The 24,020-nt window shown below is 45.9% G+C and overlaps 1 protein-coding gene across 4 annotated transcripts in view; it reads right to left on the bottom strand.

Annotated features, from left to right (window-relative positions):
* MVB12B (multivesicular body subunit 12B) overlaps nucleotides 1–24,020 on the bottom strand; it is a 262,005-nt gene that overhangs the window by 133,068 nt on the left and 104,917 nt on the right. For all 4 annotated transcript variants that reach the window (XM_053204608.1, XM_053204609.1, XM_053204607.1 and 1 more), the window contains exons 3-4: nucleotides 11,372–11,479; nucleotides 6,336–6,432 (exon numbers count right to left, since the gene is read on the bottom strand). In XM_053204608.1, the coding sequence (XP_053060583.1) occupies nucleotides 6,336–6,432; nucleotides 11,372–11,479 (205 nt within the window). The remainder of the gene's footprint in view (nucleotides 1–6,335; nucleotides 6,433–11,371; nucleotides 11,480–24,020) is intronic.

The following is a 24,020-nucleotide window of genomic DNA, read 5'->3' on the forward strand; positions in this document are numbered from 1 at the left end:
CCAGCTGGGGAGGGGCAGAGAGACAGGGAGAGAGAGAATCTCAAGCGGGCTCTGTGCTGTCAGCACACAGCCTGACTCGGGGCTCGAAGTCACGAACCATGAGATCGTGACCTGAGCCGGAACCAAGAGCTGGATGCTTAACCGACTGGGCTACCCAGGCGCCCCCCATTTGTGGTTTTAAAAAATGAATTTCAATCCATTGCAGCCACTCAATACATGAGTCTGATGTATCTGGGTTGAAGTCCCAATTCCGCCATCAGCTCTATGATCTTAGGCGAGTGACTTAATTTCTCTGAGCCTGGGTTTCATTATCTGCAAAAGGGAGTTAATGGAACCCCACCCCAAAGGGACACTGGGTGGATGAAATGTGATACCACATCATATGCTTCACTTAGCCCAGTGCCTGGCACATAGTAAGTGCTCGATAAAGCACAGCCATGAATGTTCTTATCGTCATTATTACCAGTAAACCTCTAGCACACAATTTATGTCAGTGTTTGGCATTGACTTTCAGGACCTTTCAGTTCTGGGGCAGAAAGTACGCACTTTCAAATCAGACAACAGAACGGCGAGGGAAGGGCAGTCCCGCCGCTGGTCTTGGCTTGACTGAGGGGGGATCGCCTTCAGTGGTGGTGCCTCGTAGACTTGGGAGTGGGGAGGGGAGGAAACTCAGGAACTTGGTGGGTTCTTTTCCCAGGCAAGGGAACTGAGGGCTAGATCCGATCTATGAGCTAGGAGTAGTAACGTCCTCAATCCAGACCCCAGACATCATACCTCAGAAGGCAGGGATGGTTACCCCGGGTGGGAAAACACCCGTAGCGACCCTGCCCCTTCAGAAACTATTAGCCGGCAAGATGGGACCTTTGAATGTGTGAAGAAGGTGAGACCTTTCCTCCAATAAATGAAAAGGCTGGCATATTACTTGCCTTTGCCACCCTGCTCTTTGCTCCATTCCTCCATCTAGAGCAACTCGGGGTAAGAGACGGAGCCACTAATTACACATGCTTAAACAGGCCTGATTCTAAGTAAACACATTATACAGAGTCAATAGAAATGTGTTCAGTCATGCTAATGAACACAGAGGAAGGATACAGCACTTTACTAAAACAAACAGTCTTCCAGTTTTTAAGTACTGTGTGAATAGCAACAAACTATTTTAAATTCATTACAAGAGTCTCATTTCTTTTTTTTTTGTTTTTTGGCTGACTTCATAAAATCGGGGCCTTAAAGGCACTGCAAACTGCACAGAGCTGACCACAGGTCTTTCCGGTCGGTCTGGGCTCACCTGGCCCCTGGGAAGAGGCTCTAGGAAACGACATCTAACCCGAAATGAAGAGGCTACCCTAAGCCCACCCCCTCTCCGTGTGTGGTAAGATACTTGTTGGTCACTTGTTGGTGACTCAGGATGTCCACGGGCAGCCAAGTGACAGACCCCCAGTCACGGGGAAGAGGCTTCCCACCCAGATCACGGGGGCTGCACCGCACCCAGACCACAGGCCCAGACAGGATGCAGCCCTGGGCCTCCTCACTTAACTGGTTCAACAAATCAGGAGGAAAATGCAGAATGGGAAATCCCTCCTGGCTCTCCAGTGTATCGCTATAAAGACATCACAAGTCAATTAGTTGTCAAAAACGAACACCAAGGCAAATTTTGAAACTAAGAAAAACACGGGGGAAAAGTGGGAAATGAATACAAGTCCACAAGGCAATTTTAGTTCCTAAACAGACGAGTCACATAAGAATAAGCAAAAGCAGGGGCGCCTGGGTGGCGCAGTCGGTGAAGCGTCCGACTTCAGCCAGGTCACGATCTTGCGGTCCGTGAGTTCGAGCCCCGCGTCGGGCTCTGGGCTGATGGCTCGGAGCCTGGGGCCTGTTTCCGATTCTGTGTCTCCCTCTCTCTCTGCCCCTCCCCCGTTCATGCTCTGTCTCTCTCTGTCCCAAAAATAAATAAACGTTGAAAAAAAAAATTAAAAAAAAAAAAAAGAATAAGCAAAAGCAGCAAGCGAACATGTGTGAAAATGTTCAGGTCTTGCTAATAAATGATGACGAGAAAATTAAATAAAGTTAGAATAGTAAAACTGAATAAAAATTTAAAGCCTACGCCGGCAGGCCTGTGGAAAACAGGAACAAGCCTGTATCATTAGTGGCACCGTGAACTGGTATTTCTGGAAGTTAATTTGGCAACAGAGAGTACTAAAGCTTATCTTTATGAAGCCCATCCTCCGAGCAAGGTGCTGTGTATGGTAGGTGCCTTAGGTGATTCGACAATGAATTAAACATGAATCTCACCCTCAGAGAAAAAGGTTAGTAGCAGAGACGCGCAAAAGACATAGACGCGGCTAAAATCCAAGCTAAAAACATTATGAGGTATCTGATATTCCCCCCTCCGTTTTACAGATGAGGAAACTGAGGCCCAGAAGGGTGAAGTCATGTGCTTGGGGTGCTAAAGCCGTAAGTGGCAGAGCCAGACCCTGTATCAGTGAGTCTGACCCCGGAGCCCACGTGCTTCCTCCACGCCAAGCCGCAGCGTGTCCTGACTGAGAACAGGGGGCCACTGAGAGGCAAACCCAATCGCTTCCTTTGGCTTCCGACCACTGCACCGCAGTGCTTACGTTGCTCCCTCCCTCCACTAAACGTGTGCTGTGCCGGCTGTGATGAAAAGTGGAAAGGAGGCAGCTGGCCCCTGCTCTCTGACGGATGACAGTTCCGTCTGGTTACGTTGCAATGCAAGACCTTGTTTTCAGGGCCAGGTCACCCACCAGACTGAGCTCCCGGAGGGAAGGGCCAGTATCTTAGTCAGTCACCTTCTCTCCCAAAGCCTGTGGTGCCTACGGAGGCCTTCATCAATCTTCGCTGACCGTGGAGGAGAGCGAACTTACTTGAAACTGGTACCTCGGGGTCAGAGACGGTTTCACGCAGGGGGCAGAATTAAAGCTCGCCCTTGAAAGCTAAGGGGTGTGGACGCTCAGAATTGAGGGAAAGGGCATTTCAGGCAAGGAAAACAACACAGCAAATAAGTAGAGTCAGGAAGGAAACAGGAGTGAAGAGTGTAGAGTGAGTACCTCAGTGTGGGTCAAGTATAGAGTGCTTGAAGAGAAGGAAAATGTTTGTAGAAGAAGGCTGGAGCAGACCAGAGTGGACCTAAGACCCTGCAGCCTCAAGTACTCGGAAACTCATCACAAGAAAATCATTCAAAATCTTACCCATACCCAAACTGATCTATAGATTCAACACCACTCCTATCAAAACCTAGCTAGCTTCTTTGCAGACACAGACTAATCCTAAAATTCATGGAAATTCAAAGGACCCAGCGTAGCCAAAATAATCCTGAAAAAGAAGAATGAAGTTGGGAGACTCATACTTCCTGGTTTCAAAACTTGCCACAAAGCTATGGTAATCAAGACTGCGTGCTATTGGCATGAGGAAAGACATACAGATCAATGGAAGAGAACTCAAGAGTCTGGAAACAAACTCACATTTATGGTCAAATGATCTTCAACAAGGATGCTGAGACAAGTCAGCGGGGGCAAGAATAGTCTTTTCAACACATCGTGCTAGAACATGACATCCACATGTGAAAGAATAAATTTAGACCCCTATCTCACACCATACACAGAAGTTAACTCAAAATGGATCAAAGGTATAAATGTAAGAGCTGAAACTATAAACCCTCAGAAAAAAACACGGGCATAAATCTTGGTAATCTTGAGTTAAGCAATGCTTTCTTAGGTATGACACCAAAAACATAAGCAACAAAGGAAAAAAGTAAATGAGCCGAGCTCCGTCAAAATAAAAAGCTTGTGCATTTCAAAGGATGTCAAGAAAGTGAAAAGAAAACCCAAAGAAAGAAAATTTTGCAAACCATATAACTGATAAAGGACTTGTATCTGGAATATCTGAAAATATTCTTACAACTCAACAATAAAAAGACAATCCAATTTAAAATGCCAAAGGATCAGAAGAGACATTTCTCCAGAGAAGATATACAAATGGCCAGCAAGCACGTGAAAAGCTGTTCAATACCGTTAACCATCAGGAAATGCAAATCAAAACCACATGGAGAGACCATTCCACACCCACTAAGATGGCCAGAATGGTAATAACGAGTGCTGGTGAAGATGTGGAGAAACTGGAACCCTTAAACACTGTTGGTGGGAATGCAAAATCGTGCTGCTCCCCTGAAACACAGTTTGGTGGGTCCTCAAAAAGTTAAATACAGAGTTACCATATGACGCTGGAAATCCCACTCCTAGGTGTGCACCCAAGAGCAAGAAAAACATAGTCCACACCACGCAACAACTTGTAATGAATGCCCACAGCAGCATCAATCCTAATAGCCAAACGTGCAAATGTCCACCAACTGAATGGATAAGCAAAATGTGGGACCTTTAGATAATGAAATATTATCCGGCAATAAAAAGGCATAAAGTACTGACACATGCTACAACGTGGACCTTGCAAAGGTTATGCTTAGTGAAAAAAGTCAATCACAAAAGACCACATGTTGGAGGATCCTGTTTGCATGAAGTGTCCAGAATAGGCAAGTCTGCACAGAAAGTAGGTTAGTGGTTGCCCAGGGCTGGGAAGCGGTGGCAAGGTGAGGGCTGGAGAGAAATGGAGAGTGACTGCTAATGAGTAGAGGGTTTTCTTGATGATGAAATGTTTCCAAATTAATTGTGGTAATAGTTGCACAACTCTGACTATCCTAAAAACCACTGAAATGGATACTTCAAATGGGTGAATTATATGGTAGGTGAATTATATCTCAATAGAACCGTTACCAGAAAACCCTGATGCATAAATATATAAAACCCTTCTGTAAAAGGCACTTAACCACTGTTACAGGGCGGCTCTGTGGCTAACAGTATGGCTGGAGTCTGACTTGCGTGTGTCTTCCAGTTACTCCCCCGCTTGAATCTTGGATAAGTTCTTCAAACCCTCAGTAGTTACTGTGCCTCATTTTTCTCCTATGTGATGGGTTTAATAATGCTCATCTCTAAATAGGGGTCTTTTGAAGATTCAGTGAAGTCAGGAACCATTTATCACAGGGGTTAGCATCTGTTAGGTTACAACATGTCCGCTCTCATGATTATTAGCTAATACGTATATAACAAGTAAAGACAAAATGGCCAAAAGTGAGAGGACAATTAAGAAAATAAAAATATGCTATACAATGGAATATCCTTGTTTCATTAAAATAATGGCCACGGGTGGTGGGGTGGGGGGGGGGGTGCCTGGGTGGCTCAGATGTGGGTTGAGCGGCTGACGCTCGGTATCGGCTCAGATCATGATCCCAGGATTGAGCCCCGTGGCGGGCTCCACACTGAGTGTGGAGCCTGCTTAAGATTCTCTCTCTCCCTCCCTTCCTCTCTCACTGTCTCTGTCCTTCTGCCACTCTCCCCCGCTATGTGCTCTCTCTCTACAATAAAGAAACTAAAAAAAAAATGGCTATGTGGCGTCTGTGTAGATATGCAAAGTCTGGTCTATATGAAATGCTAGCAAGAAAACAGCAAAAAAAATTGTGGGCCCAAAATGGGACTAACTATGGAAAAATAAAGCATGTACGACAAAGAATGAGATCCAGAATTTCACAAGTGAGTCATATGTAATAAAGAAAGGATTCTTTGTTTTCCATTTGCTGCTTCACTGTTGGGGACATCCTGAAGTTGGGATCAGTAGTTAAAAATAAAACAAGTTAAGTTGTATCAAAATGGGGAGGCTCAAATATCCAGAGGTTTTCCAGCATGATTTAATAACTGACATGCCTGACAAGAACCTCAAAGCACTCCAGGATCCTGAAGAAGCTTCTACTTGGTCGGGGACGCGCTTCTGCTCGCTGTGGCTCGGGGTCAGAGTATTCACTCACACTTGAACCCTGTGTCCTCTAGCGCAGGCTTTCTGGTGCCGACTTTTCTTGTGTGCTCCAAGAGCCAAAAATAAGGACATTATTGCACCTGTATTCCCCGGGCGTCTTTGATTTTTTTCCTGATGCTTCTGGGTCTTGCGCCAAGGTTGGCTTCCGTTAATACCAGAGGACGGGCTAACCACGAACCACGAGCAGTTTCACCGTTGTGTCCCTGAGGGGGCCGATGCAGCAGGGAGCCCGTTGTAAGAGAAAAGGACATTCTGCTCATTTACACGCTGCTCCCCAGAACACCACAAACTCCTCGGAGAACCAAGTCAGACACGCGTCAGAAGCAGCAGGGTTTATTCACGGGCATGCAGCAAGGCCTCCTGAAATGTTCCCAAAGAAAAATGCCCATGCAAAACCTCTAAAAATACACCTGCAGGAAGAAAAGTCCCGTTGTAATGAGTGGTGCTAAAGGGAGACTCACGTGTGTCCACCGTCTCCTGAATCGGGATGAAGCCCACAGGCAGAGTGTCCTTGATGTCAATGAGCTTCATATCCACTAACACGTTCCCTAAATGACTCTTGGGAAGAAAGAAAAGAGATACAGACTATTAATCTGAACACCCCTGTGGTGGGTTTGCCATTTTGGCTTCGAGATGCATATTTAACACAATGACTGGTGCAGCTTTACGACAGCAGGTTAATTAGAGTAGGTGCCACTTAATGTTCCCCAGCGGTTACACGGGGACGCGCGTGGCCCCCGGGAAGGAGTTTCATCTGCGGCACCTCAAAGCCACTCACTCAGCCACGGCTTTGGTTAGTTGGCTAGACAGCAACCCGGGAGACGCTCGACACATAACCCAGCAGAGGGCAGCTGTGCGCACGCGTCCTGGGACCAGGCTGCCACTCAGCCTGGAGCCTCAGCTCTCGGGGGCCAGCGGGTTTTAGAAAGAGCACGTTCCCGGGGCAGTCACCACAGCAGGAGAGAGCTGCATCGGAGCCTAACGGAGAACCAGTCACACTCCTGCGCGATGGCCGGTCTGCATATTGACACGTTTTGGCTGCTAGATGCATCCCGTAAAATCCCAAGAATCATAAACTGATACCGAGTGAAAAGCCCTGCTGCCTCAGTATTACACATCTCCTAAAATGACATGCCCAAGGGCCTCTTAAAGTTTCTGTTCAGTGGCAGTACATGGTGGTCCACAGTGCACAGTTTCCGTAACCAGTGCAAAAATACCTCCTGCAGACAGCACATCCCATTCTGGAACTGCAAGAGGGGATCGTCTGCAAACACACTGGTGCCTGCAGCCCACACTTCCGGTGGAAACGCTCAGTGCCAACAAGACCTCAGAAAACCAGTCAGGGGATTCTTACCATCTAAACTCTATGCTATGTTCTCTCTTGGTCACTCTCTATTTTCCCCTGTATCAATTTGTAATGGCATCTTTGTGAGGTTAGTCGTTTAACGTCTGTCTCACCACTGGGGTTCAAGAACCACGAGGACCCAAACCATCTGTCATTACTCTAAACCCAAGCTTAGCACGGTTCTTGGCACACGGCAGGTGCTCAATAATGATCTGAACAATTTAACGTTTGGGGGGCACCTTTTCAACGGGGTGGGCCAGAGTCAGCAACGAGATTGGATCTGCTTGGATGACAAATCAGAACTGTATCAGCGGGGCGCCTGGGTGGCTCAGTCGGTTAAGCGGCCGACTTCGGCTCAGGTCACGATCTCATGGTCCGTGAGTTCGAGCCCCGCGTCGGGCTCTGTGCTGACAGCTCAGAGCCTGGAGCCTGTTTCCGATTCTGTGTCTCCCTCTCTCTGACCCTCCCCCGTTCATGCTCTGTCTCTCTCTGTCTCAAAAATAAATAAACGTTAAAAAAAATAAAAAAAAACTATCAGCAAAAACAAAAGTAACAATAAAAATAAACATAAAAATGAAAGTATATTTGATAAACCCATCATACCCCAAAAGTGCACAAATGAAATACATTCTCCAGATTTAATCATGAAGGTCGGCATGTCAAGTGCAAACTGTGACCAGTGCTTTCATGGCCCTGTTGTCGCAAAACCGTTTCTTTCTCCCTGAACTATCGTGTTTGAGGGCCATTTTATATTATTACATTTCAGGTAGCTGGGTCCCAGGGAAACAATGCCCAGTGCAGTGCAGCAAGTGGAAAGGGGAACCTTACTAATGCAGAATAAATCTCTGACCGTGTAGAAAAGGTTTGAACCGTTAACCTAACTCGAAAACATCAGCTGCTTTCAGAATTGCCTGATCTAATCTATCATAATTTTTTTTCCTCTGGCAGTTGCTTTTCCATGTCATCACTGCTTTCTGCATTGAGAAATTAACAACTGGCTGTGTTTTCCTGCCCCGTAGATGGATGGGCATTCATCAATATCCTTCTCAAATGTCTTCTACTTGACAAGTTGGGTTTCACAGAAGTCAACTGCAAACCACTTAGCGACCTCACCCTCCACACTCTACAAATGTCCCTGATCATAAAACCAGAACATCAGTGGTGTGGCCATTAAAAAAAGCATCAAAAACCCTCCCATGCATACAAAACGGGAGGCTGCACTGTCAAAGCTGCCCGCAGCCCAAGTGTGGTCCCTCCGTGCACGGGGCTGCTGCTGTACCGGGTTTAATACAGTAGGTCTGCGACACCATTAATTTTGCTTGTTCCTCTCCCCTCCCCCATCCTGTGCTCTCTTTCATTTCCTCCTCATAAATATGAAGAACGTATTCCCAATCCTTGTTGAGCAAATGATTCATGCCAAAAGCCCAATATGCACTGACTCAGGGTATTTATATTGTCTCTGGTAGCCAGTATTTGCTAGTATACTGTAATTATTTTTGACAACCTTGCATTTAAGGTAGCCACAGATAACCAACTTAATATTCAAATGTTCATAAATCCTTCTGTTTAATATCCTCCCTACCTAATCTATGTACATTATTATTACAGGTAATGCAGAAAGTACAGGGCATGAAAAGTGCAATTAATCTCGATCCTTCCCCAGGAAGCAATGTCACTCCAAAGCCAGGTTTCTGTATTAATAGCGTTATTGGGGGAAAGGAATTTAGGTTCCAAAGGAGTGTCCCAAAACTCCTACATTGGGAGTCTCGAGCCGCCTAATTAAGAATCTGTCCAGTCTTGAGATCCCACATCCCTCCTCTACAGTTGTAAAAAATGACACTATGCAAAGTCCTGGTGGTGACAGCACAACCAGGACAGATCGGCTGTATGGGATTAAAACACACCCCACTCCTTCTCTGCTCCTGAGCTGGCAAGTGGGTCCCTGCCAACCCCCCCTCATCTGGATCCCTTTGGATCTCACTCCCGGACTCAGTCATTCTTCCTCGGAAAAGAAAATGCACCGATTTCCTATACTACTTCAGAGGGGAAGCGAGATTTCTCCCCCAGCCCTTTGCTAACACCCTACCCGCCCCCCCCCCCCACCCGCCCACACCTGGCCCTCCTGGAGTGAGGTCTGCAAGGCAGGCACTCAGTAAGATCTCTTTAATGTTCAACAAAGGCTGATAAACTCGATGCATCTTCTATAATATGTAATACACTTACCCGGGACACCCAAAATTAACAAGCGTTGGTGACTTCTGTCATTTTTTGACTTGTCACCATCGCCAGCTCTAAGGGATCCAGGACTCTTCTGGCCTAGACTACAACACCCCACAGCCTTCAGGGCAAATGCAAAAACAAACAAAGAATCAAACAAAATAACCCTAGAAATCAAAAACTATCAAAGACATCGTAGCTGTCCTCTGAGGCTACGGTTTGGAGCTGTAGCCTCTTCGGTCAGGAGAAGAGGCTGAGCAGAGATCAGTGATGAGCCAAGAGACCAGGCCACAGTGAGTTGTTCAACTCCTCAGGGAGTTTGTCCATCCCGCCCTAAGTGGCAGGAATGAGCTGACCTGCGGAAAGTGGCAGCCAGCAGACAGGACGGAGGTGACAAAAGCTAAAAATATCAATCATTTCAAAAGCGGGTTTAGGTCAACTTCAGGGACAAAGGGGGCGGGAGAGTGTACCGAGTGTGGACACAGACGCAGGGAGGAGGAATGGGGCCACGCACCCCTAACTGCACGAGCCCACGTCCGTCCGGAAAGGCAACCCAGCCTCCAGTGTCTCCCAGGGCAGCACCCAGGGACCTGCTCAGACTCCTTACAGCCTTAGCTGCCACCTTCCCACATGCACGAGAAGGACTTCCAGTGTTTAGTGCCGGGACTGTCCCTGCCCCATTAGGAACTCTGTCCTTTACAACCAGCATATGTTACTGTCGTAATTAGGGGGAAAAATTAAAGCAATGATTTCTGCCCCACTCCTGGATACATGAGGAAATGATTTTCCTAACAAAGACTTATCAATAAACAACAGGGACAGCCGGTGGGAGAGTGTGTAAGCCACAGAACCATGTGACTGTCTATGTCCAGACATCACTGAGGGACACCCGAGGATCCAGGGATGGGACCACAGGCCGTGTGGTATGTGATGGGGAGAAAGACCGACTGTTCCCCTTTCCCACTTCTGAATGAGGAGGTTTGAAAAAAATCGTTTTTCTTTTTAAACCATGAGCTTCTGTTACTGTTACAATAAAATTTATAAAAATAAATTAATAACCCCCCATTTTGTTTTTGCGTTAGAAAGAGACAATGACATCTAGGCCAAAAATACAATGTCACCCCTGAAAATCAAAGTCTGACAGCTCCCCGTTTGGGGCGAGGGAAGACAGGTGACCTTAGATAAGCACAGAAACTCTCTGATCTCGGGAAAGGAGCTAATACTCGCAGAGACTGTCTGAGGATGGAAAAGGTTTATTTGCAGTGCCTCTAAGAGGCCCCACTCAGAGTAGCTCTGGGTAGATACGAAAGCTACTTCCCTTTTTTTCTAAGCCACTCATTAAAACACTCTATTGGAAGAGCCTTAATGGATAGCTTTAAAATTTCCTAATTTATGGGCCCAAGAATTAAGAACACCACACCGAAAGACATCTACACATGTGGTAGACACCTACCTGCAGACACAAAGAAATGTCAAACGTCACAGAGACTCAGGAAGAAAGTCATTTGGGAAACGAGGCCGTGTCTGGGAGAAGAGGTGATCATGGAGTGTCCTTCCAGCCATGCTTCCATTCATCGGCCGGCTTTAAATCCAGCTGTACTAGCAAACTCTCACGTCCACACTACCCTGTGATTTGTGACTTACAGGAAAGGTAGGCAAATGATGGCTGGGGGAGAAATTTCCTGGTTCCCTTTTGAGTACACATTTTAATGGAGTTCACGGTACACCTGGGTACGTGGCTAATAATACCGTTAATAAATGAAACACAGCGCTAGTTGCTGGTTTCTACCCAATTCACTAAAACCACAGATTAATATGGCAATGAAAATAAACCACAACAACAACAGCAAAAAAAAAAAAAAAAAGAGGAAATTTCAGCCAGGCACGTAAATGCCTTGTGCTCACTCAGCAAACGGACACCACTACTAGACTTACATTTTCTTTGGAAAATGATCTCGTGAAACACAGGTATCTGGTAACCTTGGATTTAAATAAGCCATCTTTCCAGAGGTCAGCATCCACACCATCTGCTGTCTGTGCAACCTACACCAAAGAGACAGAGAAAAAGAGCACAGGTAAGGCAGGCCGGAAAAGGAGGCGTGTGTGAGCATCTTCTCCATACCTGCGCCAATTAACACTGGCCCGAACTCTCATGGCATCTCATTAGTTCATTTCACTAGGCACCGGGAAGAGATTTTCCAAAAGGGGAAAAGGGAGAATGTGAAAAATACAACTTCTAAAAATATTGTCCCCAGGGAAGCCATTGATTAAAGACACCCTGACAAAAATGGTTCTAATGAGAAAAGAGCAACTTTTGTTGCAATGGACCAAGAAGGGATTGGAGAAGTCAGCACATTAAGTTCCTCATTACCACTTACTCGGGGGACATACAGGGTGCAGAAAAAAGTCCAATGGGGTGTGAAATGCCACCTGAGAGGGGCACCGCCTGCTCCAGGGCCCTGGGGCCAGCCAGGATGCTTCGTCAAAGGGACCCTAGTGGGGGCTGGGGGGCGGGGTACCAGGGAAGCCCGCTCCTCTCTGTCTCCTCCGTACGCAGGCTCCACGAGTGGTACTCAAGGTCGGAAACTGTATCATGATGGAAAAATAAAAAAGATTCAGCTCCTTGTTTATGGCCTCACTAAGAAGCCATTTCCCCGTCCACAGCTACAGAGGTGTTCCTCTCAGAAGCGCTCAAGCATGAAGCCAGCCTTGATCTGAGTCCTAAAGGACTTGTGTACTGGGCCGGGGTGGGGGGGCTTAGCGTGAAAGCCCCTGCTTTGGGGCAATCTGCTGACGATGAGATTGGAGAGCAGGAGAGGAATGGTTGGATGAGGACAGCATCTCCCCTCCCCGCCCCGCCATTTCTTTCCAGACTGTTCTATTCACGGACCGCCGGGGCTTGCTCTGCTGTCTCACTCGGTAGCTCCAGAGGACAGCATCCTGAGGGGGCACATCCAGGAAGACTGGGGGGGGCAGCACCCTGTTTCAGACTGAGCTCCAAGACGATCTGTTCTCTGCTGTCTCCCTGGTCATCCTGTTGGGCCTTAGACTTCGGGGGGCAGTTCTCGATCTGACAAATCCCTGAAAGCACCTCCATTCTTTGCACAAAAACTGCCTGGTCTCAGCCCCATCCCGTGGACTCTCCACACAGCACGCCAACGGCCTCTGGTGGTCACATGAGCAGGGCGGGGGCGTGGGGGGCATCCCCAGGGCCCCCCACAGCCACATTCTCGGAGGCTGCCTCAGAGAGGCCCAAAGGCCAACTGGCAAAAGAAAAATGCCTCCCCCCCCCCCTCCAAACTGAACAATCGTAAATTAGCAAGTGCAACACGAGAAAAAGAAAGGTCCTTATGCTACATGTGCAAATATGTTTGACCTGAAATGTGGGGGAGGAATGGTATGGGGATAATTTCAGGAACCGTTTGCTCCAAGTATGTCACCCCCACAGAAAGAGACGACCTGGAACAGCATCAGGCCTCATCAGCACTTTCCCCCACAATGGTCTTACATAAAGTTTCTTGGAAAACATGAGCTATAAGGCAGGGGCCCTAACTCTCCACCTCCAAGCATCTCTTTTGTTTGTTTTCTCCTGTGGATTCCATGAGAATGGAGTGGTTCTAACGAGAAAAGAGCAACCTTTGTTGCAATGGACCAAGAAAGGATTGGAGAAGTCAGCACATTAAGTTTTGAAAGATTTTTATTTCCCAAACTGTACTTTTCTGGTACTTCCTCAATTCTAGGATGTAGTCACTTGGGAATCACTCAGGGATGGAAAGAATAACCCTTTAGGAAAAAAGGAAACCAAATATCAAACTGTACGGATCTATTTTAAGATGCATCCCAATTTCAAAACCATGAAGATGTGAAAATAAAAGATGCCAGAGGAACAAAGAAATAAGGGAACTTACACAAACCATAGTTTCTCGATAATAAATGCCTTATTTCTGATACATTAAAAAAATAGTCTGTAGAACACTGGAAGGTTGTGGAATCCCAGGCTGGGACCTCAGAAAACAGAGCTGTGTTTAACCTCACACCAGAAAGGGAATGGAGTTCAGAAGGGCTCTCCTGGATATTTAGTAATTCCACTGGAGGGCGGGTATACCCCAAATCAAGGCTATTGTTTCCAGGACTTGAAAAGGATGGTTTCCCCTCTGCTCACCCCACTGCCTGAATTCTCCTTTTTCTGGGTGGGAAAGACACCTCACTATGACAAAGAGGCCGGTGCAAGCGTGTAAAGAGAACAGGTGCGCAGCGGGATTGCCCCTTACCTGGGAGGCCCTGGAAAGGCATTAAGAATGCACAACCAAAGGCCTGGCTTTGCCCTGAGGCCACAACTCATTTGCAATGAAGTAAAAATGTGTAATGCCCTCCAACCCCAACCAAGGGGAGGTGAGGAGGGTGGTGAGAGAGAGAGAGAGAGAGAGAGAGAGGGAGACAGAGAGAGTACAAGCACATATGTGTGTGTATGCACGTGTGTGTGTGTGTGTGTGTGTGTGTGTGTGTGTGTGTGTGTCTGGGCAGAACACAGAGGTGCCCAGAGCCCGGACCCACAGGGAGGGTGGACTAGAACAAGGAGCAAGAAGGTCCCGGGTCCCAGCTCATCAGAAGCACTGAGAAAGTGGCCCTGGGGTAACAAGGCCAGGCATTCCCAGCCTCGCCTTCCCTGTAAAAATAAGATGTACCCAGAAGCTTCTTTCTAATCCAGTCACATAAAGGTGTTTATGAACCTTAATGCTTGTGTCCCAAATTTGATGAGCTAACGAGCTACACGATAAGTTACGTGTGAGGCGGGAGGCTGCGCAGGCCCCCCTGCAGAAATTCACGTTTCAACTCTGACCGTGAGAACTCAGTGGCCAGCCTCTGAATCTCGGGATGGGAGAGGCCATGGGGAGGTGGGCTGAGGGCTGCAGGAAGAGGTGATCTAGGTGCAGCGCAGCCCATGAAATTAAGAGGCAGACCTGAACCTGACACTGGATGGCTTAAGCAGACCCCCTCCTCCTGGGGACGCCGTGGTTAGAGATGACGTACATGCAAAGTGTCTGCCTCAGTGCTCAGCAGGGGGCACCCAGAGAGCCAGCCCTAACGCGTCTAAACCAAAAATGAGGACAGCTGGTCTGACATCGAACCACACCTTTAAAGTGACGTCGTGCTACGTCAAGATTCAAAAAGTCCTAAACTGCCACACTGGGGTTCAGCTGGTCCTCTGGGATTCCTTCCCCATCTCTGGGACTGGATTTGGCCTTCAAACACAAATCATGTACATGTGCACTTAATGTTTACCTGCCGCCTACTATCCTGCCCCTGAACTACAAGCTTCACAAGGAAAATGCCAATTGCCATCCATCCCCTGCACTGTGCACGGTGCCTGATACATACGGGCTCAACCAAAGCTTGCTGAAGGAATGAACGAACCTGCCACTCAGTCAGGGTCGAAATGTGAAAAGCCACACACCTTGCTAGCTACCCAGGTAAGGTAATCAAAAAACTTTAAATGAAGTTTCTAGGATGTAATCCCTTGAGCTGAGTATATCCCCTTCAAAATCCCCACTCTGTGAGGCCACATACCCATTTCAACAATGAGGTCCCTTATTGTTTCGCTTATCTTGTTTGTACCCTGCCCTGTTCCCCAAATCACTGGAGTTGCTGCTGCTGAGTGCATTGCTCAGAGTATTTATTACTGGGCTTCACACGTGTCACACACACACACACACACACACACACACACACACACACACACTCTCTCTCTCTCTCTCTCTCTCATACACGCTCTTTAATTACACACTCACATATACACATTCTTCTCTCCTATACACACTCACCCTTTCATGCCCTCCCTGTCTTTCCAGCATTTCCCTGGGTATAGGAGCTGCCTGTGGAGAGGAGTAGGTGGGCAGTGACAGACTGAACACATGGGGGTGTTTCCCTTCTCTGCCGATGTTCTTCTCAAATGACAATCACGTGGAGAAGGCATGAACCCACTAAAATACAGAGCAGGAGAAGAGCACGATGCAAGAGAGATGTCAACAACCGTCTGTGCAAAGAGATGTGTAAAGTGAAAGGCTGGGATTTAGCAGAGTGGAGGGTCTAATGACTTGCACCCCGGGACACCGTCCCAGAGCCACCAGATACCACTGGGGATGAGGGTGTGAGTTTATTTTTTATTATTTATTTATTTATTTATTTTTAACGTTTATTTATTTTTGAGACAGAGAGAGACAGAGCATGAACGGGGGAGGGGCAGAGAGAGAGGAAGACACAGAATCGGAAACAGGCTCCAGGCTCTGAGCCATCAGCCCAGAGCCCGACGCGGGGCTCGAACTCACGGACCGCGAGATCGTGCCCTGAGCTGAAGTCGGACGCTTAACTGACTGCGCCACCCAGGCGCCCTGAGGGTGTGAGTTTAAAGCTGAAATAGGAAGACTGGAACAAGGTCTATAAACACAGCAGTCACGCTCCTAGATCCCCATCCCCATTTCAGATGTATTTTCTGTATAAATGGAACCAGTAAGGCTCAGGACTCCAGAACATAAGGAGGATGTAGACTCCAGACTGAAAACTGTGCATACTGAATGGTGGGCCCCCCTCCCCTGCCACCACCACGCTTATCCTCCTTCCTGGTTCTGGTGTCTCAGCAGCTGTGTGTATCCCCTAAGCACTGGATACCAAAGGATTCGTTTCTGGAGATACTAAAGAGTGCCAGAGAATAGACCAGCACGCATAGACTCTCGGGGTCTCCTGCTACAAAAACTACTTCCCTGCTACATCATCCTGTGCACCACCCACCAGCCCACAGGCCCCACCCCCACCCAGGCACTCCACCCCCACTAACTAGTGCCCCACTCTTAAACATAAACTGACAGCAAAGGATCACCAGGTGCTGAAGGTAAGTCCCAAATATGAAAGACAGGGTCCAAATTAGAAAAACAGGCATTTAGGGGCACCTGGGTGGCTCAGTGGGTTAAGCATCTGACTTTGCCTCAGGTCATGATCTCAGGTTTCATAAGTTAGAGCCCTGCGTCGGGCTCTGTGCTGACAGCTTAGAGCCTGGAGCCTGCTTCAGATTGTGTGTCTCTCTCTGCCCTTCTCCCAATTGCTCTCCGTCTCTCTCTCTCTCAAAAATAAACATTAAAAAGAAGAAACAAAATTGAATCCTTTCTTAAAAAAAAAAAGAAAAAAGAACAACGGGCATTTGAGGGTAGCAGAGACAGTATGAGGCAACAATTAAAATTAAGAAACAGGCAGCCAAACCTATAATTCATATCTTCAAAGGGATTAATAAATATATTGCAACCACCAAAGAATGGAATATTGTGAAAACAATTTTAAAGGATCAATTTAAGAATAATATAGAGAACCTAGAAATAAAAAAGTTATAGCTAAAATTAAAAATTTAAAAAAAAAATACTGGAAGAGAAAATTGAGGATCACTTCCAGAAAGCAGAATACCAAGATGAGATAAGCTATAGGAAAGTCAAACAAAGAAGGCTGAGGGATCAGGACAACATCCAAATGATGAAATCTCCAGAAAGAGAAACAAAAAATGGAAGAGAAGGTGAGTGTCCATACTAAGGAGGACGTGAGTGTTCCAGCACAGTGAATGAAAAAGTCCCACCCCAAAGCAAAACAAGAGAGAATCCCACGAAATCTGGGAGAAATAAACCATCTTTAAAACTTCCAGAGAGAAGTACCATGTCACATAAAAAGGAATGGGAATCAGAACACATCAGACTTCTCGACAGCAACACCGAGTGCTAAATAAGACAAGGGAAAAAAATGTCTTTAAGATTCTGGGGAATTCTTGAATTCTCCACTCAAACCAATTAAATGTGAGGGCAGAATAAAGATATTTGCAGACATACAAGGATTTAAGAAGTTAATCTTCCAGGAGCCCTCTCTTAGGAACCTACTGGAGAATGCATCAGCAAAACTGGGGATGAAATCAATGAAGAGGAAACCATGAACCCCAGGAAACAGATCCTACATGGGACGGTGACGACAGGGGTGCCCAGGCCTAGATGTGAGGAAAAGGAGAGAAAGCCATGGTGGGACATCTGGAGGAAGAGTGGCTAGGACAGTTTCTGGAACTGTACTTAAACCCTGGGAAGAAATATGGATGGGTGTGTGACAGATGTACTGGAGCACTTAGAAAAGTAAAAACACAGGCATAAAGCTGTTTGAAAACATAATTTATTAATTTAAAAATTAAAAAAAAATTTTAATCTGTATGTAAAAATCATACAGGCACTTAGTATGGAGGTTCCTTAAAAAGAAAACTACCCTATGATCCAGTAATCACACCCCCAAAATACAAAAATACCAATTCAAAAGGACACAGAGAAAGACAAATACCGTATGATTTCACTCATATGTGAAATTAAGAAACAAAACAAGTGAGCAAGGTGGAAAAAAAAGAGAGAGAGAGGCAAACCAAGAAACAAACTCTTAACTACAGAGAAGAAACTGATGGTTACCAGAGGGGAGGTTGGTAGGGGGGATGGGGGAATAGGTCACAGGGCTTAAGGAGTGCCGTGTCACGATGTATGTTAGCGCTGAATGTCATTATACACCTGAAACTACCAGAACACTGTATGTTAACTATACTGGAAATAAAATAACAAAACACAACACAGCAAAATAAAAATGATAGCTGGGAAAACATTAAAAAGAAAATTTAAAAATCAGAATATAAAAGAAATAGGCACCTAGACAGTTAAGCAAAATGAAAGAAACAAGTCAATAACTAATTCCAAGAAAATGAGAAGGATGCATGAGAAAGAAAAACTACCCATAGTACATCACCTGACTGAGTGGTACCCAGAGTCTGCCTTGTCATAATACGTAAACACTGACCACCAAATTACCAAAAATTGTGAGACTGCCTGCTGGGGGAGATTTTAAGAGCACTGAATGTGTAGGATAGGTAAATTAAGAAATAAGTAGTTCATTCAAACTATTTAGAAACGTGGAGATAAAGTACCGGAAGTGAAGAAATCTAAGGGTTGAAAGTGCCTCTGGGGAGTAAAAAAGGAAGAGACAGGCTGGGGGCTGTTGCCTGTTCTTCTGAGCCTTTCGGTACTCTTTGATTTTTTTTTTTTTTTTTTTTTTTACCTATGTATCCTTTTGTTGAAAGAAAAGTGAACTTTAACTTTAAAAGAATCAGAGAGCTGGGAAATGTATCATGGGAGACACTATGGGAATGGACGATTCCTTTTAGGGAAACCCCCACCATCAGGGATGTTCCTCCAGGTGCAACATGACCTCAATGCCAGTCACCTCCTCAGTGGGTTCCCAAGAGTGTGACAATGTCCAAAGCTGCGTGCACAGAGGATTCTGGCCTCCTCTGCTGCTCGAATCTGCCTAGAGTTACCCTGGGGGTCCCCTGTGAGTGATAGTCCCAGCCCTGCAGAACCAACCACAAGACCTTAGAGGAAGCTGCCTGACCAGGATCCGGACTCAGCCTCTGTCTCTCGGCCCAGGCCTCTGAATCCTTCTCTGGCCCAAGTTCAGAGGTCACACTCTGGACCACTGTGCAGCAGTTACGGAAAAAATGTGTACACGGGAAGCCCGAACAGCCACTGTGCGGTGTGACTGGCTCCCCACAGCTGGCCTATGGGGCACGGGTGCTGTAACAGAACCGTGAAGTCAAATGTAAGAAATCCTCCTGGTTTCAGGACAGGCAGTGGGGCTGGAACCCTTGCAGAGGACTTCCTGTCTGCCTGGCACGGGTCTAAGCAAGTCACGTGCACTTCTTATAGAAGTCTCCCAACAACCCAATGACATACGTACTGTTTGCTCCACAGATGACACGTGAGAAAATGAGGCTCAGAGAAGTGAGGTAAACTTAGCAACGTCAACTCAGTAAACCAAGATGGGGGGACCTCTCGGGTCACCAGCCCAACTGTGCACTCCTGCATCTCCACCTCAACACTCAGGAAGCAGTCACCCTTCACCGCCCAGGGAAGGACAGTCAACCTGCTAGGTCAAAACCAGGACACCTATGGGCCCTGCCTTTGACAAGCCACATGGGGGCATACCTGGAACATACCAGAAGAACATCATCCAAACAGAAAGACCCACTTGGGGCCACTTCAGAGACCCACCAGTATCACCACAGTGAAAGGAGGCTGGGAACATACTGCTTCAGCTCAGTACCAAATGCCGCAGAAAATGTAACGCTTGTGAACACTTCTGGAAGCATGTAGGTTTGGAGGGTTTTGCTTTGGTGCTGAAGTATGGAAGAAAATGGTGATTTTAATTTTAATGCTGAAACGCCTTCCTTATCTTGTAAGACTTAAGCCTAAGCTATTGACTCTAATGGTTTTATTTTTTTTTATTATTTATTTTTGTTTTAATTTAAATCCAAGTTAGTTAACATATAGTGATTTCAGGAATAGAATTTAGTGATTCATCACTTATATGTAATACCCAGTGCTCATCCCAACAAGTCTCCTCCTTAATGCCCCTCACCCCTTTAGGTCTTCTCCCCCACCCAACACTCTGCCAGCAACCCTCAGTTTGCTCTCTGTATTTAAGAGTCTCTTATGGTTTGTCTCCCTCTCTGTTTTATATTATTTTTGCTTCCCTTCCCTCACATCCATCTGTCTTGTATCTTAAATTTCACATGAGTGAAGTCATATGATATTTGTCTTTCTCTGAATGACTTATTTTGCTTAGCATAGTACACTCTAGTTCCATCCACACTGCTGTAAATGGCAATATTTCATTCTTTTCTGACCGTTGAGTAATATTCCATTGTATATATAAACCACATATTCTTTATCCCATCATCTGTCAATGGACATTTGGGCTCTTTCCATATTTTGGCTATTGTCGATAGTGCTGCTATAAACATTGGGGTACATGTGTTCCTTCGAAACAGCACACCTGTATCTTTTGGATAAATACCTAGTAATGCAATTGCTGGGTCGTAGGGTAGTTCTGTTTTTAATTTTTAAGGAACCTCCATACTGTTTTCCAGAGTAGCCACACCAGTTTGCATTCCCACCAGCAGTGCAAAAATGTTCCTCTTTCTCCACATCCTCGCCAACATCTGTTGTTGCCTGAGTTGTTAATGTTAGCTATTCTGACAGGTGTGAGGTGGTATCTCATTGTGGTTTTGATTTGTATTTCCCTGATGCTGAGTGATGCTGAACATTTTTTCATGTGTCTGTTAGCCATCTGGAGGTCTTCTTGGGAAAAGTGCCTATTCATGTCTTTTGCCCATTTCTTCACTGGATTATTTGTTTTTTGGGTGTTGAGTTTGATAAGTTCTTTATAGATTTTGGGATACTAACCCTTTATCTGATATGTCATTTGCATATATCTTCTCTCATTCTGTCGGTTGCCTTTTAGTTTTGCTGATTGTTTCCTTCACTGTGCATAAGCTTTTTTATCTTAGTGAGGTCCCAATTGTTCATTTTTGCTTTTGTTTCCCTTGTCTCTGGAGACATGTCAAGTAAGAAGTTGCTGTGGCCAAGGTCAAAGAGGTTGTTGCCTGCTTTCTCCTCTAGAATTTTGACGGCTTCCTGTCTTATGTTTAGGTCTTTCATCTATTTTGAGTTTATTTTTGTGTATGGTGTAAGAAAGTGGTCCAGGTTCATTTGGCTGCATGTCGCTGTCCAGTTTTCCCAACACCATTTGCTGAAGAGACTGTCTTTTTTCCATTGGATATTCTTTCCTGCTTTTGTCAAAGATTAGTTGGCCATATGTTTGTGGGTCCATTTTTGGGTTCTCTATTCTGTTCCATTGATCTATGTGTCTGTTCTTGTGCCAGTACCATACTGGCTTGATGATTATAGCTTTGTAATACAGCTTGAGGTCTGGAATTGTGATGCCTCCAGTTTTGGTTTTCTTTTTCAGGATTGCTGTAGCTATTCAGGGTCTTTTCTGGTTCCATATTTATTTTAGGATTGCTTGTTCTAGCTCTGTAAAGAATGCTGGTGTTATTTTGATAGGTATTGCATTGAATATGTAGATTGCCTTGGGTAATATCGACATTTTAACAATATTTATTCTTCCAAGCCATGAGCATGGAATGTTTTCCCATTTTTTTGTGTGTCTTCTTCAATTTCTTTCATAAGCTTTCTATAGTTTTTAATGTATAGATTTTTTTACCTCTTTGGTTAGGTTTATTCCTAGGTATTTTATGGGTTTTGGTGCAATTGTACATGGGATCAATTCCTTGATTTCCCTTTCTGCTGCTTCATTATTGGTGTATAGAAATGCAACTGATTTCTGTACATTGATTTCATATTCTGCAACTTTGCTGAATTCATGTATCAGTTCTAGCAGTTTTTTGGTGGAGTCTGGGTTTTCCACATAGAGTATCCTGTCGTCTGCGAAGGGTGAAAGTTTGACTTCCTCCTTGCCAATTTGGATGCCTTTTATTTCTTTGTGTCGTCTGATTGCTGAGGCTAAGACTTCCGACACTATGTTGAATAAGTGGTGAGAGGGAGACATCCTTGTCATGTTCCTGACCTTAGGGGGGGGAGCTCTCAGTTTTTTCCCATTGAGGATAATATTAGCGGTGGGTCTTTCATATATGGCCTTTACGATCCTTTTATCCCTACTTTCTTGAGGGTTTTTCTCAAGAAAGGATGCTGTATTTTGTCAAATGCTTTTTCAGTATCTCTTAAGAGGATCATGTGGTTCCACTGGTTTTAAAAGGGTGTCTACACTCAGGCAAGGCACCATGTTTTCACTGCATTCCTCTGCTTGCGAGACACAGAGGTCCTGGAGCTCACCTGTGTAAGGGGGAGGGTAGGCAAATGCAACCAAAACTAGTACACAAGCACACAGAAACCAAGACAAGTCTGAGCAAACCGACCTCAGTGAAAGACAGCGCTTTCGCTTCTCTGGAGGGCCAACACCCAGCTCAGGCCTCCCCGGGGTGGGGGGCACGCTGGACTTTCACCTGATGCCACACCTGCCCAGTCTGCTCCACTGCGTCCTCCACGTGTTGTGGGTAAAAACACCGCACTCACTAACATTCATGGTGTACATCCTGTGTGCCAGGAGCCTAAGTGCAGTATTTTATTCGCCCTAGATCATTAGAGTAAGCAATGCATTTATACAACAACACTACAAGTTACGATGATGATAATGAGTTACTATCTATTTCATAGATGAGGAAACTGAGGAATGAAAGGGTCTTGGCTCAATCAATCATGGTATGCTTATGCCATAGAATATTTACTCGCTTCTTAAAAAGGATGTGGTAGGGGTGGCTGGGTGGCTCAGTGGGTTGAGCGTCCGACTTCGGCTCAGGTCATGATCTCGCGGTCTGGTCCATGAGTTCAAGCCTCACGTCGGGCTCTGTGCTGACAGCTAACAGCCTGGAGCCTGTTTCAGATTCTGTGTCTCCATCTCTCTCTGCCCCTCCCCCATTCATGCTCTGTTTCTCTCTGTCTCAAAAGTAAATAAACGTTAGGAAAGAAATTTGAAAAAAAAAAAAAGGATGCGGTATATTTATAATTGTGTCCATGGTATACTAAGTGTGGGGAAAAATCTTCTTACCAAGAAGCTTAAGAGAGAACCTATCTACACAGCTCTTAGCTGCAGGGACAAGACGAACACTCCAGTCAAGGAACAGGCTGTGGCCATGAGCCAGCGGTTCACAGAAGCAAGACGAATGGCCAATGAACACGAAAATATGTTCCACCTACATACTTATTAAATTCAAGTGCCAACAAGATGCCAGTTTTCTTTACCAAATACACGTTTCAAAGAGGGGAGATGGCAACAGTCAAGGGAGGCTATGGGGGAAAGACGCACCCCAACTGTTACTGGCGTGAGTATAAAGTAGTATAACTTTAAATTAGATTAATTCGGTGCTGCATATCAAATGCCTTAAAAATAGACATGCACATGGGTCACAGTATGACCAAAGAATTCCACTCCTGGGCAGAGTGCCTCAGGAAGAGATCAGATGTGAACACAAGAATACACACATCATTTGTTCATTCACATTGAACTTCTGAGCGCCTAGCTCTGATCACAGTGCAGGTGATAGGCAGCTGAACAAGCCGAACCTGGTCACTGACCCCCAAGGTCACAGTCTCGATGGGGGAAGACACACAATAAACAGATATGTAAGATAATTTTAGGGAATGCTAAGTGCCTTTATAAAATAGGGGAATGGGGACAGTGACTGAAGAGTCTGCTTCGGGGGGGTGACCAGGGAAGCTCTCTCTGATAAGGTGCCTCAGTGTTGATACCTGGATGACAAGAAGAAACAGTCACGTGAGATGTGGAGGAACAGCCTTGCAGGGCAAGGGAACAGCTACCATGAAGACAGGGTAGAAACCAGCCAGATGGATCAAAGGGACAGAAAGGGGGGCTCTGTGACTGGAGTGAGGTCAGACGGGAGGAGTGTTATCTATAGGTCCGTTGGGGCACAGTGTTTAAAGGCAAAAGGTGTGGGGGGGGGGGTGCCTGGGTGGCTCAGGTGGTTAAGCATCCAACTTTGGCTCAGGTCATGATCTCACAGGTAATGAGTTTGAGGCCTGAGTCGGGCTCTGCACTGACAGCTCGGAGCCTAGAACCTGCTTCAGATTCTGTGTCTCCCTCTCTCTCTGCCCCT

This window comes from Acinonyx jubatus, chromosome D4 (assembly GCF_027475565.1).
Source record: "Acinonyx jubatus isolate Ajub_Pintada_27869175 chromosome D4, VMU_Ajub_asm_v1.0, whole genome shotgun sequence".
In the NCBI taxonomy this organism is placed as follows: Eukaryota; Metazoa; Chordata; class Mammalia; order Carnivora; family Felidae; genus Acinonyx; species Acinonyx jubatus.